Raw genomic sequence first — 17,628 nt, 5'->3', positions numbered from 1 at the left:
TATGCTGCTCAAGTTTTATGTCATTCTGAGCAGCGATTCTCCTTCTACAACATTTTGAAACTGGAATTTTAATTATGGACATGCTGCATACACTCAACATAGTTGAGAATAATAACCTTAAACAGTGATGAAATGTTGATTTCCACTCTTTTCTAATAGTCTGCTGTTAAGAGAAATAGATTCAAGTCTATACAATTAAATTAGCATTTGGATGAAATGCCACCTATATTTCTAGTCAGCTTCTGCAAAACCCCATGGGTAAACATCGGGATTTTCTTTATAATTAGACAAAAAACTTGAAATTAATTTTGAAAACCTAACTGTTGTTGAAAATGTATGGATCTTGTGAAAGAGTGCTATCTCATTGCATGTAAGAGAAACAGACATGATAAATATGGACTGAGAATGTTTATAGTTTGTAATTGTAAGTGTTGTATTGTTCATGGATCAGAAGTTTAAACTGATAAATGATCACAAGACTATCCATATTACCACTTTCAGAGGTGCTTGGTGATATTTATGATAAAGACTGTACTATTTAAGAATGGATTTTATAGCTTGCCCACATTATTTTCTGTTTTCTTCACAAAGACTGTAGAAGCACATAAGCATAGCAAGAATGAAATGATGAACAAAACCATTATATCAGAAAAAATGGGGAAGCCTGACCCTACATCAGTGAAGAGGAATCATCTTACTTGTTGGATGTGGAAAGATATGATATATGTACAAAAAATGACAATTTCTGATGTTCCTGTCCGTACAAAAAGGATATTATCAAAATAAAATCAAAATCAGGTGTCTTTCCTGGTAATACATACATATGGTAAAAATGTATATATGTATGTATATTCCACATATCCTCATAAACTACTGGACTTATTTCAACTAGACTTGGTTCTCATAGCCCTTGCTGACAGGCAACAATTGCTGTGGGGGTAAGAACTACCTACAGTATCTTTCATAATTCAGGGGGCATAATGTCATAAACAATGAGATGTGTGAAAATTTTTTGCATTATGCATGATGTTTAAATTAATCACTTTGTGCTGCTAACTCTATTCACAATAAATTTTTCAGACAGTATCCACATACACCACTAAATGCACCTACAAAATTATATCATGATACCTCAAATAATTAAGGAAATATGACATCATAAACACTGAGAAGCATGAAAAAATGCCACATTGTGCATGATGTTTAAATTTATTACTTCTTTTCTACTACTGGTACCTCTATTCACAACAAATTTTGTAAACAATATCTACATATACCATTGAAGGTGCATGCAAAATTATATAACTGTAAAACACATAGTTCAGGAGATATCATATTACAAACATTGAGATGTTGCAAAACTAGCATTTGTTTGAAACAGACCACAAACTACCCAGACTATATTCATGCAGTGTTTGATCATTAGAGCACTTCCAACAAACTTTAAAGATCATGTCAAACCATTTCTAAACTTCTTCAAACACGAATAACCTGAATTTTTTCCAATTTTTGGGTGCCCTTCATTGATCCAGTGAACTATGAAAAGCTACTGCTGGAAGGGGAGCAATATCTTTTGCATAATTGCTGTAGACACTCAAAGGTATTTCATCTGGCCCAGTTGCCTTTCCACTGCTGAGCAGTTTTGGTTAATTTTTTATTATCTAATCACTTATCTCAATATCTTGCATTTTGCCATTCATGTGGACAAATGATTTAAAAAAAAAGTATTACTGTCTTCCATGGTGAAACATTTTTGGAATATCACATGAACTACTTTTTCCTCCTCTCTGTCATATTCTGTTTTGTCCCATTAAGGTCACTGAGTGATTGAATAGATGCTCTGAATTTGCTGACTGGCCTTACATAACACTAAAACTTCTAAGGCTTCAGATTGCGTGACAAAAAGTTACTTTCAAATTCACTGAATGCTTCTTACATCGCTCTCCTCGTGCTCATTTTTGCTTCTTTCAGCTTTTGTTTGTTTATAAAACTTGAATTTTGCTTAAATCAGAAATAAAGTTCTCTTTGCTTTCACACCAATTCTCTAACACTGCTACCGATCCACAGTGGGTCTTTTCCATCTCTGCATACTAGACCTCCCAGTCTGTTCCAAAAAAGAGTTGTATGATAGACTCTAGGTACAATATTGTACATGGCAAACCAAGTTTACTCTCAATACCTGTTGCTGGCTGCCTTCACCAATCCAGCCAAGTACCTGAGAGAACCAGGGATGGCCTCTGAAACCAGGCAGTAGGTTTACTTTGCAGCAATATGAGCCATTACTTGCAACCATATGCACCCAGTGTAGCCAATAACCACCAGCAGAGCCACCTCCATATTTTGGATGAAACCCTCCAGCAACCGTACTAGGTGTACACTGGCCATCTTTCCTGCCTGCCTGTTATTTCCCTGTTGGGCTCAATTATCTGCCTAACAGTGGAGTTCCTTATTATGAACAAAGTCATTCTTTGTGATTGTCTACACTTAGCAGGAAAATAGACCACAGGCCAAACAGATAAGATACTATGTGATGGGTCAGATGTATTACCAACAAGCGACAACACCTTTCACCTATTGCTAAGACATAAGAGGTCAGCTGTATGTCCAGTTTTCACTTTTGCCTTCTGCCCAAGTCTGTCAGAATGCACAATGGACATGAATGGATGCAAGTGATCAGACAGGATGCTTACGTAGTATCCAGATGTATCACTCCAACTTCACACACCCCACACCTTCACAGAGCCTGCACAACTTGAACAGTCCTCTGCTGTCACGAGGGTCCTGGATTCATGAGGTTGTCTCCATACCCGTACATGTCCATTCGCTCTATAGAATTTGAAACCAGACTCATCTAACCTGGCAACATGTTTCCAGTCATCAACAGTCCAATGCTGACATTGACAGGCCCAGGCGAGACATACAGCTTTGTGTCATTCAGTCATCAATGGTACATGAGTGGGCCCCTTCAGCTCTGGAAGCCCAAATCGATGATGTTTCATTGTATGGTTCATCCTCTGACACTTCTTGATGACCCAGCATTGAAATCTGCATCAATTTGCAGAAGGGTTGCACTTCTGTCATGTTGAACAATGCTCTTCAGCTGTCATTGGTGCCATTCTTGCAGGATCTTTTTCCAGCTGCAATGATGGCAGAGATTTGATGTTTTACTGGATTCCTGATATTCATGGTAGACTCATGAATTGGTTGTATGGGAAAATCCCTATTTCATCACTACCTTGGAGAAGCTGTGTCCCATCGCTCATGCGCCAACTATAACATCACATTCAAACTCATGTAAATCTTGATAACCTGCCATTGTTGCAGCAGTAACCTATCTAACAACTGTGCCAGACACTTGTGGTCTTATATAGGTGTTGCCGACCACAGTGCAGTATTATGCCTGTTTACATATCTCTGTATTTGAACACACATGCCTATACCAATTTCTTTGGCACTTCAGTGTTGTTCTTAGCAACAAGCTGAAAAATGAAATTAATAATGAATAAACTTGAGAAAAAAAATAAATAAATAAAAACAGTGAAGTCATTCCTATAAGCTAAATGGATTTCAGAGTGAAATACTGATGTATGTATTTAACTGCTCATTTAATCAGACATTCTTGTTTTTATGACAGTCATGATATTCATGTATGTATAATTTTTCTGTCAATGTGACTTAGAATCTGTGTCAACATCAGGTGATGGTACTGATCATGTTTATGGTAATCAAATTTGTGGATCATTCACTGTGTGGAAATTTAAGCCTTGCCATATATACTCTTGTTATATTATGTACATATAACTTAAAAACTCAACAACAGTAAATTAATATAGAATAGTACTAGATGAACATCTGTAGGAGCTAATGAACGTTACCACTCCACATGACTCTTCATTGGTAGCTGTGGAATAGTTGGAAACTCCAGTAAATGATATCATTTCACAGACCGATGCAATTTCATCAGTTTTGTTTGTATATTTTTGGTGCTCTTTGTATTCTTCTGCCGATGCAAACATCTGTGGCACCCAGAGACGTATTGTATTTGAGCTGAAAATATTAAAAGCTTCCACTGAAAACCTTTGGAGAGAAATAGTTTTTATCATTAACAAAATCAAAAGCTGAAATGAAAAGGAACAAATGGCATTTAAATGCAAGTGGGAAGTAATAAAAATTCTTTCCAATAGTGATTGTCATTTGCCATCAGGAGAGAAATATCAACTAATAACTGATGAAAACCACACAGATCATAAGAAGCAAAATCTGAAACTAACAGAAAATATTTTAGTTAGGTTTACAGCCAGAATAAAATTAAAGGAAGAAACATGGAGAAAAGATAACAAACATTTCATCACAAAGAGAAGAAGTGTTGTTATCATCCTTGTTTGCTCTTACAGCCATGGCTGTCAAATGAGACAGATGTTGTTTCCCCAGTTTTAAACCTCTATTTTATTTTAATTCGAATTCTGTGTTTTAGACTGTGTACAATACCATTATAATCCATTATAGCTTAGTTAATATTTTTGAACATATCTACATCTACATCTACATCCATACTCCGCAAGCCACCTGACGGTGTGTGGCGGAGGTTACCTTGAGTACCTCTATCTGTTCTCCCTTCTATTCCAGTCTCATATTGTTCATGGAAAGAAGGATTGTCGGTATGCCTCTGTGTGGGCTCTAATCTCTCTGATTTTATCCTTATGGTCTCTTTGCAAGATATACGTAGGAGGGAGCAATATACTGCTTGACTCTTCGATGAAGGTATGTTCTCGAAACTTTAACAAAAGCCTGTACCAAGCTACTGAGCGTCTCTCCTGCAGAGTCTTCCACTGGAGTTTATCTGTCATCTCCGTAATGCTTTCGCGATTACTAAATGATCCAGTAATGAAGCACGCTGCTCTTCATTGGATCTTCTCTATCTCTCCTATCGACCCTAACTGGTACGGATTCCACACTGCTGAGCAGTATTCAAGCAGTGGGCAAACAAGCTTACTGTAACCTACTTCCTTTGTTTTTGGATTGCATTTCCTTAGGATTCTTCCAATGAATCTCAGTCTGGCATCTGTTTTAACGACGATCAACTTTATATGATCATTCCATTTTAAATCACTCCTAATGCGTACTCCCAGATAATTTATGGAATTAACTGCTTCCAATTGCTGACCTGCTATTTTGTAGCTAAATGATAAGGGATCTATATTCCTATGTATTCGCAGCGCATTACACTTGTCTACATTGAGATTCAATTGCCATTCCCTGCACCATGCGTCAATTCGCTGCAGATCCTCCTGCATTTCAGTACAATTTTCCATTGTTACAACCTCTCGATACACCACAGCATCATCTGCAAAAAGCCTCAGTGAACTTCCGATGTCATCCACAAGGTCATTTATGTGTATTGTGAATAGCAACGGTCCTAAGACACTCCCCTGCAGCACACCTGAAATCACTCTTACTTCGGAAGACTTCTCTCCATTGAGAATGACATGCTGCGTTCTGTTATCTAGGAACTCTTCAATCCAATCACACAATTGGTCTGATAGTCCATATGCTCTTACTTTGTTCATTAAACGACTGTGGGGAACTGTATCGAATGCCTTGCGGAAGTCAAGAAACACAGCATCTACCTGCGAACCCGTGTCTATGGCCCTCTGAGTCTCGTGGATGAATAGTGCAAGCTGGGTTTCACATGACCGTCTTTTTCGAAACCCATGCTGATTCCTACAAAGTAGATTTCTAGTCTCCAGAAAAGTCATTATACTCGAACATAATACGTGTTCCAAAATTCTACACCTGATCGACATTAGAGATATAGGTCTATAGTTCTGCACATCTGTTCGACATCCCTTCTTGAAAACGAGGATGACCTGTGCCCTTTTCCAATCCTTTGGAATGCTACGCTCTTCTAGAGACCTACGGTACACCGCTGCAAGATGGGGGGCGAGTTCCTTCACGTACTCTGTGTAAAATCGAACTGGTATCCCATCAGGTCCAGCGTCCTTTCCTCTTTTGAGTGATTTTAATTGTTTCTGTATCCCTCTGTCAGCTATTTCCATATCTACCATTTTGTCATCTGCGCGACAATCTAGAGAAGGAACTACACTGCAGTCTTCCTCTGTGAAACAGCTTTGGAAAAAGACATTTAGTATTTCGGCCTTTAGTCTGTCATCCTCTGTTTCAGTACCATTTTGGTCACAGAGTGTCTGGACATTTGTTTTGATCCACCTACCGCTTTGACATAAGACCAAAATTTCTTAGGATTTTCTGCCAAGTCAGTACAAAGAACTTTACTTTCGAATTCATTGAACCCCTCTCACATAGCCCTCCTCACGCTACATTTCGCTTCGCGTAATTTTTGTTTGTCTGCAAGGCTTTGGCTATGTTTATTTTTTGCTGTGAAGTTCCCTTTGCTTCCGCAGCAGTTTTCTAACTCGGTTGTTGTACCACGGTGGCTCTTTTCCATCTCTTATTATCTTGCTTGGCACATACTCATCTAATGCATATTGTACGATGGTTTTGAACTGATCCTCAACACTATCCGTACTTGACACAAAACTTTTGTGTTGAGCCATCAGGTACTCTGAAATCTGCTTTTTGTCACTTTTGCTAAAGAGAAAAATCTTCCTACCTTTTTTAATATTTCTATTTATGAGAGAAATCATCGATGCAGTAACCGCTTTATGATCGTTGATTCCCTGTTCTGCGTTAACTGTTTCAAATAGTTCGGGTCTGTTCGTCACCAGAAGGTCTAATATGTTATTGCCACGAGTCGCTTGTCTGTTTAACTGCTCAAAGTAGTTTTCAGATAAAGCACATAAAAAAGTTTCACTGGGTTCTTTGTCCCTGCCACCCGTTATGAACGTTTGAGTCTCCCAGTCTATATCTGGCAAATTAAAATCTCCATCAAGAACTATAACATGGTGGGGAAATCTACTCAAAATATTTTCCAAATTATCCTTCAGGTGCTCAGCCACAACAGCTGCTGAACCAGGGGGCCTATAGAGACATCCAATTACCATGTCTGAGCCTGCTTTAACCGTGACCTTCACCCAAATTATTTCACATTTCGAATCTCCGTCAATTTCCTTCGATACTATTGCACTTCTTATCGCTATAAACACGCCTCCCCCTTCACTGTCCAGCCTGTCTCTGCGGTATATATTCCAATCTGAGTTCAGGATTTCATTACTGTCTACATCTGGTTTCAGCCAACTTTCCTAGTACTATATGGGCATTGTGACCGTTTATTAATGAGAGCAGTTCTGGGACCTTTCTATACATGCTCCTGCAGTTTACTATTAGCACATTAATATTGTTATTCCCTGTTGTATTTTGCCTACTCCCACCTTGCCGCGTCTCAGGAGGTGTCTTGTTGGGCCTAGGGAGGGAATTCTCTAACCTAAAAAACCCACATGTGCACTCCACACGTACTCCGCTACCCTTGTAGCCGCTTCCAGCATGTAGTCCACGCCTGACCTATTCAGGGGGACCCTACATTTCTCCACCCGATAGCGGAGGTCGAGAAATTTGCACCCCAGATCTCCACAGAATCATCTGAGCCTCTGGTTTAAGCCTCCTACTTGGCTCCAAACCAGAGGACCGTGATCGGTTCTGGGAACGATACTACAAATAGTTAGCTCACATTCCCACCCTGCGAGCAAGGCTTTCCGCCTTCACCAATTCCACCAACCGCCTGTACGAACTGAGGATGACCTCTGATCCCAGACGGCAGGAGTCACTGGTGCTGATATGAGCAACAATTTGACAATTTGCAGTCAGGTGCACCCAGTGCTCTCTATCGCCGCCAGCAGGGCCTCCTCCACATCTCGGATGAGACCCCCCGGCAAGCAGACAGAGTGAACACTGGCCTTCTTCCCCGACCTTTCTGCTATTTCCCTACATACACGTTATGTAGTATACAACAACATTTTTTTTTAAATTTAAAACATAATTGTAAAATGTTAGATAATGTACAAGGTGCTCTAAATTTTTAAGATTAATGTATTTCTCCCATGCTAATATAAACACAGTTGCAGCATTAGTCTCGGGTAAGCCACAGCAGCCACCCACAGGGTACACTGGCCAGCCACCTACATTAATTTTGCAGTTGGCCAATGCAAAAGTGCTCTGGCACAGTGTTTTGCAACACAGCAATCTGCTGTAGTGGTGGGCTAGATTGCTACATACTGTAGTGTAAAGCAACATTTCACAGCTGACTACATTAGGGGAACCGATCCCCTGTCACAATACTCCAAGCCAGGCCAGGTATATATGCCCCAGTTCAGTTAGTAACTTCAATGCACTGGTGCCATGCATTTGTCTGGTGCAGCCTCCATGCCAGTCATCAGTAGCTTCCCCAAACAGCACCATGTACTAGGATAGCCGTTAACCTGAGAGCTGTCAGCTAGCCCTGATGATTTGAGGCCTCTCATTGGGTGCCACTTTCTGACTGGCCAGCCAGCCTTCAAGAGTTCTGGGATTGACATATGGCTTGTGCTCACCCCTGGCAGCTGACTTGGGCCACGGGCAGAGTATGCTAGTCCAGCAGTAAGCTCACTGTGTCATGCAGCCGACACCTCACCAAGGCCACTGTTGTCACCAGCCGCTGTTACACTATCTTAGCAATTCCCTGTCTCAGCAAACCCTCTTACTGCCACAATTCACAGTCAGCATCTGGGCCACATCTGTCAACCTACTGTATTAAAAACTGCAGTGTCACCATGGACTGGCTGATGCTTGTACTTAACATTTGTGACACATACAAGTGCTACACCATCTCGTCAGTTGTTTTCAATACTCACAATTTCCTTAAACATTGGGTCTCGCATTTGAAGTAGTGTACTGGACCCACTACTTGGTTCTAGTCTGCCATGCTAGTTGTTTTTCTTCGCCTGGCAGTTATGCATGGAGTTGTTAGAGAGGCTGTTCTCCAACTAATGTTACATGTTCTTCAACACCATAAACAACATTTCCAATCAACATCTTGTATAACACCAGATTAGTAACACAACTGCCTGAGTGGATAATGTTCTCTATGTGGCAGATTATCACCCAAGGTCCAAATCAATATCATTTGATATCTCTGCGCAGAGAAGAAGCCTGTTTCTCGCTGTTGTCCATGGCGTTATTCCATGGGCTGAACTTATCTTTGGCATAGTACCAGCATGGAGTAAGCAGCCCCACATCACAGCAGGTGGTGCCATTCCAAATCCTGTGCCACTCCCCAGACATATAGCTCCCATGGATTACTCCATCTCTGCACAGAATTTCCCACACAATGGGGCTAACTGAAATATTAAGAAATCTTCCAACATATTTTGTTGGCTAAGTTAAATCTTGAGTGTGACACATTGTTTTCAACAAAATAGCCTGTGACACTACATATCCCACCACAGAGGCAATAAATGTTGGAATTATTCATTTACATTGACCCTGCATTGCTTCTTGCTTAACTTATGCCTTTTTAATATTTTATTATTGAGACCTAGTGTGACACATTATACGGCTCCCATGGATTACTCCATCTCTGCTCTGAATTTCTCACATTTCCCACACAGTGGGCTCTCCAGTCTCTTTTTCTAACTGAAACATTAAGAAATCTTCCAACATATTTTGTCAGCTAAGTTAAACCTTGTGTATGGCACACTTTTTCCAACAAAATAGCCTGTGACACTACATACCCCACCAAGGAGGCAAAAGATGTTGGAATTATTCATTTACAATGAGCCTCTGCATTGCTTGTTTCTTAACTTATGCATTTTTAATATTTTATTACTGAGACTTAGTGTGACACTGTATACGTCTTTTGATACTACTCACGTAATTACATTCTTTCGATAACAAGAGGAAATAGAAACTTCATTATGCCTTTATAGTTTACTTTTACTATTTTTGTGCATCTTTCTTTAATATTTCTTTTCATCTGCCTGCATAAGGAACCATAATCTACACAATTTCAGATCTTGTATGACCTGTTTCACTTATACCTTTACACCATAATCTATAACTCTTTTGTTATTCTCCTGCAAAAATAATCACTGTGATCCATGCTGCTTTCCCATTTGGAGGACGCTTTTAGAATACTGATCTTAATTTCTTATAAGAACCAATAAATTACCTTCACACTGAGAGGAAGATACTCCTTCATTATTCATAAGAGCTAATGGGTCAGTGCTCTATATAAAATCTAATCTACTCTCTACAGGAGTAAAGGTCATCTCAACCATGAGTCCACCTTAACTACATGTAGGTCATCTCACCCATGAGTTCATCTAAACTTACAAAACAAAAGTGCTCAAGGGCATCCCTTGTCTAGGTTCACCTTGAATAATCCAGGCCATCTCAGTTATGAGTCCATCTAGGCTATTTATGACCTAATCTCCATATTTATATTTCACTGCCCTTAATATTACTCCATGAAGCATTTGGTCTGCCTGCATTTTTTACTTTAACTCATACCCTCCTGTGAAACACTATCCTTAAATTATTATTATTTTTTATTTATATTTCACAATCTTCCTACCAATAGCCTCACACAGTTCCTCTCCTTTTAGGCATTCTTGTTACCTTCTTAACAATGGACTTGCTTCACAGTAATTTCATACCACTTTACTCCTGTTGCTCAATTTGCTGTTCTCTTTGCTTTTAAGATGTTAGTATCTCATTCAGTTCCTTTTAAGGGGCTGAATTACTTTCCTAGTAGCCCCCCCCCTTCCCCCCCCCTCCTATCAACAATGACATAGCTAACATCGGAAGTTACTTCAGTACAATAAGTGCCTTCTTCTTTGTATCTGTTAGTGCATTTGTGTGTATGAATGGATATTATGTATTCGGGCATCAAGATTCCAAGTCTGAAGTCTTTTATTTCTTCTGTTTACCACCTACCCTATAAAACACATATAAAATCTACCCCATATATGCACATCATATAAAATTTAAAAGAAAAAGATCCCCATACAAAGACGACAAAATTTGGTGTCATATACATCTGTTGAGACATTGTATTGATATTGTACTTTTGTAGCTAGTCCCTATTGATAAAATTCAGTTTCCTTATTCTCCCTTTAATGTAGAATATTATGTGCTACCTAATGACCACAGATAAACAATATATTTATATTTCATTAAAGTTCTTCACCATTTTTCATTCAACATGCATTTACAGTACTTTTTTATATACATCTCTTCACTAATTATTTTAAGTAATAATATGGGACAGTATAAGTATAGTTATTTTCAGATAATAGAGCAATAAGGGAATGAAGAAACAATGCAGGGAAAACAGAAAAGAAGTATCACACTGATTAACTGGGCACCTTGTGTACGTCACAATGCACAGGCTACTTAGGACCATGGTCTCCCTGAGGATTCAATGAATTTCTTAATCATTTCTTTATTAAACATGCCTTTTTTTTTGCTGGTCACTGGATCCATTGGGAACACAGCCTTAGGGTGTGAAATTCCAACTATTTTATAAGGGCCACCATAAATCACAAAAATATTACTTGTTTTCTTTATTAATCCCAAACTTTAGTTTAGATATACTACCATTTTTATTAAAATTGTGCACCTTGATATTTGCTTGCTTAAGTAAATTGTCTGTCACCATTTCTTGCATACCATTTGGCTGTATTACGGTACCTATAGGCCAATAAAGCAATTTTAAAAGAGGTTCTCCTGCAAAAGGTTTACCTAAAATTTAAGTAGGTGATAACCCTGTAGAAATGTGTGGCAGTTCATTTAAAATTGTTTGAAATTCTGGAATAAACTGAGCCCAAGAAGTTTGCCTGCCAGAGCTGAATGTTTTACATGATCTTCCAATTTCCTTTGAAACATCTTCCACTGAATGAGATAAGTTAAGAGAATGTTAAATCTCATTTGTGATATCTCTGATCAACTATAGTTTTACTTTTCCTCCTAACTAGTTTCCTCCCCAATCCCTAAAGCCTCTAGGCATTTTTGCTTGTCTTTCACCTGATGATGCACATTCTGGAGCTGAAGTCATTGATTTCGCTATTTTTACTAAAGTATTGTTAAATTCTAGAAACTTTTCCTGTACTTCATTCCTCACTAAATCACATTGTTTCCCACTTTCCTTTCTAGCCTCCCATTTATATGGTTTTAAAGAGTTTTGTAAGTCTAAAATTCTATCAATTTTTTCTTGTTTCTTTTGCCTCAATTCTCTGATATGGAGTACAAATTTTTTTCCTGCATTTCTAAATTGACCACTGTATTTTCTATGCTAGCAAAACATTCTGTTTTGAGATCATAAATTTTTTTGCTCAACTAATTTGTATTACTGTCTGTTTTTTGCTTAAATCATCTCTTAACTCATTTGTTAATTTAACCCTTTAACATTGGGCACCGAGGGCGAATGGGCAACACTGTGGATGGGAGGCATAGCTGACCACTTGATCCCCCCTGAATGGCTAGTTTGCAGCCACATGAAGCCCAATTAGTTTTTTCCAGTTACGACCACCATAATTGCTAACATATTAACTATCTTCTAGTTGTTTGGTATTTTATGTTGGTGACATTTATATCTATATTATATTCCATGTTCACCATTGTAAGCACTCATTTATAATGGGATGCAAATGCAAAGGTTACCCCCCCCCCCCCCCCCCCTCCAAGTTGACATTGGCACATTAGAAGGATTAAAAAATGCTACTTACACTGGCTTCATTATCCGTGTCAGGTAACACATTTTTCATATTGTACAAAACTCTGGATAAGAAATCTCGCCACTTGCAGAAATTAACTTAACTTTCTTTTTTTTCATTTGAAACAATCAATAGATATATTAACATCATTCATGTATCAGCACGGTAGAAACAAACTCAGTTTCTGCAATGATTTTACACACATTGTTTGTATAATTATGTATTATTTGGGAACACAGTTTCTGCTGCTTATGTTGGGTTTCATACCAAAATACAGGCATAATATTTAGATACATGTATCAGTGCCAGGGAATATGTTTTTCACTTCATGATGCATAGCAAAACTGGGATATTCACAGTGTCTGCTTGCAGGCTTTACAGAAAATTCTTGTCTGCTTTCATTCGTTATTTTTTTTTTTTCTTACAGACAACACACGTCACATACTTTGGCAGTTGATCTGGAAGATGAAGTCAAGCAGTCAGCCTTTGCAGGATGCCAATTCAGCTGTCATCCCCACTTGTACTCCTTTTGTTGACCTTGTATTTTTTCAATATTTCCTGAATCAAACCTAACTGAAAATTCACATGTGGCACCTTACCAGGTGAGTTTTTGTACAGACAAAATGCATTGAACAATGACATGTCTATTAGGTGGAAGAAAATTTTTTGGTACCATTTGGTGCACTTCCTGACACTTTCCACACTTTTCATTACCGTATAGCTCTGATCAGCACTTCCCATTGATTTGTTATAAACAACAAAAGGTGGAAAGTTACATATGTTTTGCACCTGTTGTGTAGTCATCTCTTGCGTATCTGATGAATGAGAAGTTGACAGCACCTAGACATCCCTTCTATCACATCATTTCATTGGCAACATTAGCCTCGAACAGACCTGAATATCAGTTCTCCCTTTTGCAATTTCTCTGCCAGTTTGGGCATGACTTACCTGTTGGGCCATACTGCACCACACAGTAGTTGCCCACTCATACAGCCAACAGAAGAGTGCTGCGCTTGTGTACCAATTATATCAAAACATTGTATGCTGCTTCTGCAAATATGGCTCAATTAGTGTAGTGATGACATCTCCAGAGACCCTGAAATTCTGTTTTGTGGCATCTATGTCACTTCCACAGTAAAAAATGAATTCCAAAATATAAGTTGTTTGAACATCACAAATCAAAAACATTTTTATTTCAAAATGATTTTACTTTGCTGGGATATATTGTTTTATTTTTCGTCCCCCTTTAGACAAAAGGAGTGATTCATCCATGCAAAGGTTTTCAAATGAATATAAATGTTTCCTGAAAACAATACGAAAATGATCCAAAATAGGCTGAAGTTTGAACAAGCAGTCTGTTGTGTTTACAGTATTATAATTGAAGTGTAAAAATCATACGATAGTCAAATATCTATCTTGTGAAAGAAATAATGAAAAAATCAGAGTTTCCACTAGTGGATGTTCTGACCAGTACTCCAGTAAAGGCAATCTTTGTACGCTTATCAAAATTTGACACATAGATACAAAAATAAAGAATTCATTTGGTGTCATGGCCATCCACTCTTTCTTTGTTCTGTCTGTCAGGTGTCCAGAAGGTTGAATAAAAATCTACTTGCCTTGTGACATGTGTGAGAGACAATTTCTTCACTTACAAACAGGGAAAATGAGCTAGAGAAACTTCTTATATCAACTATGCTTTGCAGTTCAGAATCTGTGGAAAAAACTGGTGTTTTTGTGGCGTTAGATTATTACTTGTCCATACCAGTTTCTGTTTTATGTGCAAAGGCGTGGTTCCTTCTTCATTGTTCTCCTTGCCTTCTCATGAGTCATCAGATATTCCTGGGTCTGCTTCTGTTGAACGGCCAGAAAACACCCGATGTACCTGAAGGCATCAGTATATCTGAAGCCATCGAATGGCCTGCAGAAGGTGATTGTTGTGCCAAAGCACTTGGGCATGGTACTGAATCATTCTCCAATTCATTTTCACTTCTAATCTCAAAATTGCTGTCTAATAGCAATTTCAAGGCTTCTTCAGCTGAGTTAAAAATTTTGCTCATATCCAAACTAAAAAGTTACACAAAATGAAACACCTACAGCGAAGAAAAGAGGCAATCAGATTGTATATACCGACAACAAATGTTTTTCCACTCACACCGCCCTGCTAACTGAATGCCCAAAATCATTAGCTGGTGACACAATGCAAGGTGAATTCCTGTGACATTAATACTCCAGTAAGCCCACTAGATAGTCCTAGGGACATTCTTTCAATAACACTTTAACTCAAAAAAACAGTAAACTTGCAGAGCAGGCTGGACTGAAGATTTTTGACATTTTGACAGCTCACTGGATTTGTGGGCTGGACTGTGACAGTCATGAGGTGTCTAGCACTGGCACCATGAAGGGAAGTCTCATAGTCTCATGGCGTAGATTTCCCAAGTAATCAAAGCAGGGATGGCTGCTTGTAAACAACAAGCTGCTCTCACTTTGTTATTGTCAGCAATTCCTGTTTCACGAACCACCATCTTCACTCTTCTTTATATTTTACTAATAACTCACCACAATCATTGGCTTTTACTTTCCTGACTACTAATAAATAGCTCTTCTTGTGTTCACTCCACCAAAATAGAAAATTTTTTGAATACAAAGTAGTTGATGTTTGTTGTCACAGGCAACCAACCTAACTTCTTAGCAAAATCTTCACAAGTTATCCAATTTTTTTTATTATTTTGTAGTAACTACTCTCTTTCCACTGCTCTACTATTATTCACATCTGCCATAGGACACCAAATGTGGTGTTGCAGAAGTTTCATTTATGCTTGTACTTACATTTGTAGCACAAGGAAGTGTGTACACCATCTTGTCTGGTGTTCTGAATACTCATAATTTCCATAAATGGTCCCTATTTGCAGGAGTAGACTGGATCTGCTACTCAGTTCTGGTCTGCCATGCTAATCATTCTTTTTCACCTGGCAATTATGTGTGGAGCTTTACAACTGTTGGAACAGATAATGTTCTTCTCTATGCGACAAATAGTCAGCCCCCAAGGTCCAAATCAATACCATTTGATATCTCTGCACAGAGAAGAAGCTGACTGGGCATTGCCATCTGCAGAACCATTCCATGGGCTGAGCTCATCTGTGGTGCAGGACCAGTATCGAGTAAGTGGCCCCACATTACAGCAGGTGACAATGTTCCAACACCCACATCGCTCCCCAGACATACAGCTTCCATGGATTACTCTATCTCTATACAGAATTTCCTCCCATACAGTGGGCTGTGCAGACTTTTTGTCTAGTTTACACACTAAGAAATTGTCTGACATATTTTGTCAGCTAAGGTAAACCTTGGGTGTGACATGCTACTTCCTACCAAATGGCCTGCAACACTAAAAATGTTGAATAATAAAGAATGTTTCATTGAGCCAGCATTCTTGACTCAGCTCTCACTGAGTTACTGGAAATCCCAACACCACAGCCTTCTACACATGCTACTCTGAGGGTAGGAGTGGCCATCCTGCAGCACTGGTGTCACTGTAGTGATCAATACAAACATGACATCATTACAACAGTTTGTCACTAAAGTCATCTTTTTAAGTAGTGTACAGTACGAGGCAGTCAGTCTTTTAGCTACAAGAGAAATTTAGTGTTAAGCACTGTAGTCCATACTGATATGGCTTCTTTAACTTTGGACTTACTCACTGCCAAAGGAGAGTCAAGTGTGCTGGTGACATCTTTTCAAATGTGTTATATGACCGATAACTTCATTTTCATATCTCAGTCTTTGTCTTTACATGTAGGTGTACTTTGTTGCAAAGTGCAATACCTATCCACAAATTCCGTTGAATGAACAAAGGTACAGCCATAAGAACAAAGGTCACAACTCTGGGAAAGAACCAAGTATTATATTCAGCATCTCTTCATGTTGCAGATAGAGCACAAAATGTTAATGATCATGTTAGCAGACCCAATGCAAAGCGCCAGTACAGACCCTTTAAATGGAAATGTGGTGCAGCTTGCAGTTGAAGACTTAATACATAATACATGTGACCCGCTAGAAGAAAGAGAAATAGTCTGCAGATGGAATATAATTGCCATGACCACATAATGATAAAGATCAGGCAAAGACAGCAGATATATGGGAAGGAGCACCTCTTGTAATAACTCAAGATCCCAGGAAGCATCCAGTAATGATGATGAGACATAACAATGAGCTAATCAAATGTTAACATTCAATTGCACACCAGAGAAGACATTAACTTATTCTTGTTTGCTAGCAACTTTTGTTACTAAACATACTGCAGCATGAAACAAAATACAACTGCAAAATTCCTTTTATAATTATTATTTTATTTATAACAGTAACTGAGTTAATATTTTTATTTACTCATTTCACAATTCTTATACTACTTTATTAAGAAAATTCTAAATTTATTCGTCTGTTTATACAAAAGATCAGACAGATCTGTCAAACTTTCAACCATTTACAGTTGTTGGAGAGACATAGATTTGCAGACAAAATATCTAATTAACAAACAACTTCAATACACATGTTAACACCACCAATGGCCAAAAAGTAGTTGAGATGATCCAAGCATGACCTTGGAGCCCTGATGACAGGTGTTGTTTGTTTCAACAAGTGCCACAGTGCTACAATCTGCAGTTGGTTGCAACCAGTTCCCTCCATAGGTGCAATAGCAGACTCTTCAACATGTTGAATTAGGCCACTCTTCAACATGATGAATGAGGCCACCAGAAATATATACTGAGCGTCCCTTCCTATCTCTTGTCACCATTTCAGTAAGGGGTATCATTATTCGCTTTACATTTGAACTGCTGACAGATGAGGGGCTCATGCTGAAAACACATTTTGGACAAGAATGACTTACGCAGCATATGATGTAGTATTCAAATTCTGAGTTAAATTCATGAGTTAGTTTTCAAAAATCTCTACATATGGCAGAATAATA

General features: G+C 38.6%; 1 protein-coding gene across 3 annotated transcripts in view; it reads right to left on the bottom strand.

Moving 5' to 3' along the window:
- Window positions 1–17,628, bottom strand: part of LOC126191525 (synaptic vesicle glycoprotein 2C-like) — a 242,118-nt gene that overhangs the window by 104,830 nt on the left and 119,660 nt on the right. For all 3 annotated transcript variants that reach the window (XR_007538365.1, XR_007538364.1, XM_049932424.1), the window contains exon 6: window positions 3,876–4,047. Coding sequence is in view for 1 of the 3 variants with exons in the window: in XM_049932424.1 (XP_049788381.1) it covers window positions 3,876–4,047 (172 nt within the window). In the remaining 2 variants the exon portion in view is untranslated. The remainder of the gene's footprint in view (window positions 1–3,875; window positions 4,048–17,628) is intronic.

The sequence above is a fragment of the Schistocerca cancellata genome, chromosome 6 (assembly GCF_023864275.1).
Source record: "Schistocerca cancellata isolate TAMUIC-IGC-003103 chromosome 6, iqSchCanc2.1, whole genome shotgun sequence".
NCBI lineage: Eukaryota > Metazoa > Arthropoda > Insecta > Orthoptera > Acrididae > Schistocerca > Schistocerca cancellata.
This window is presented reverse-complemented; position numbering and strand designations above follow the sequence as displayed.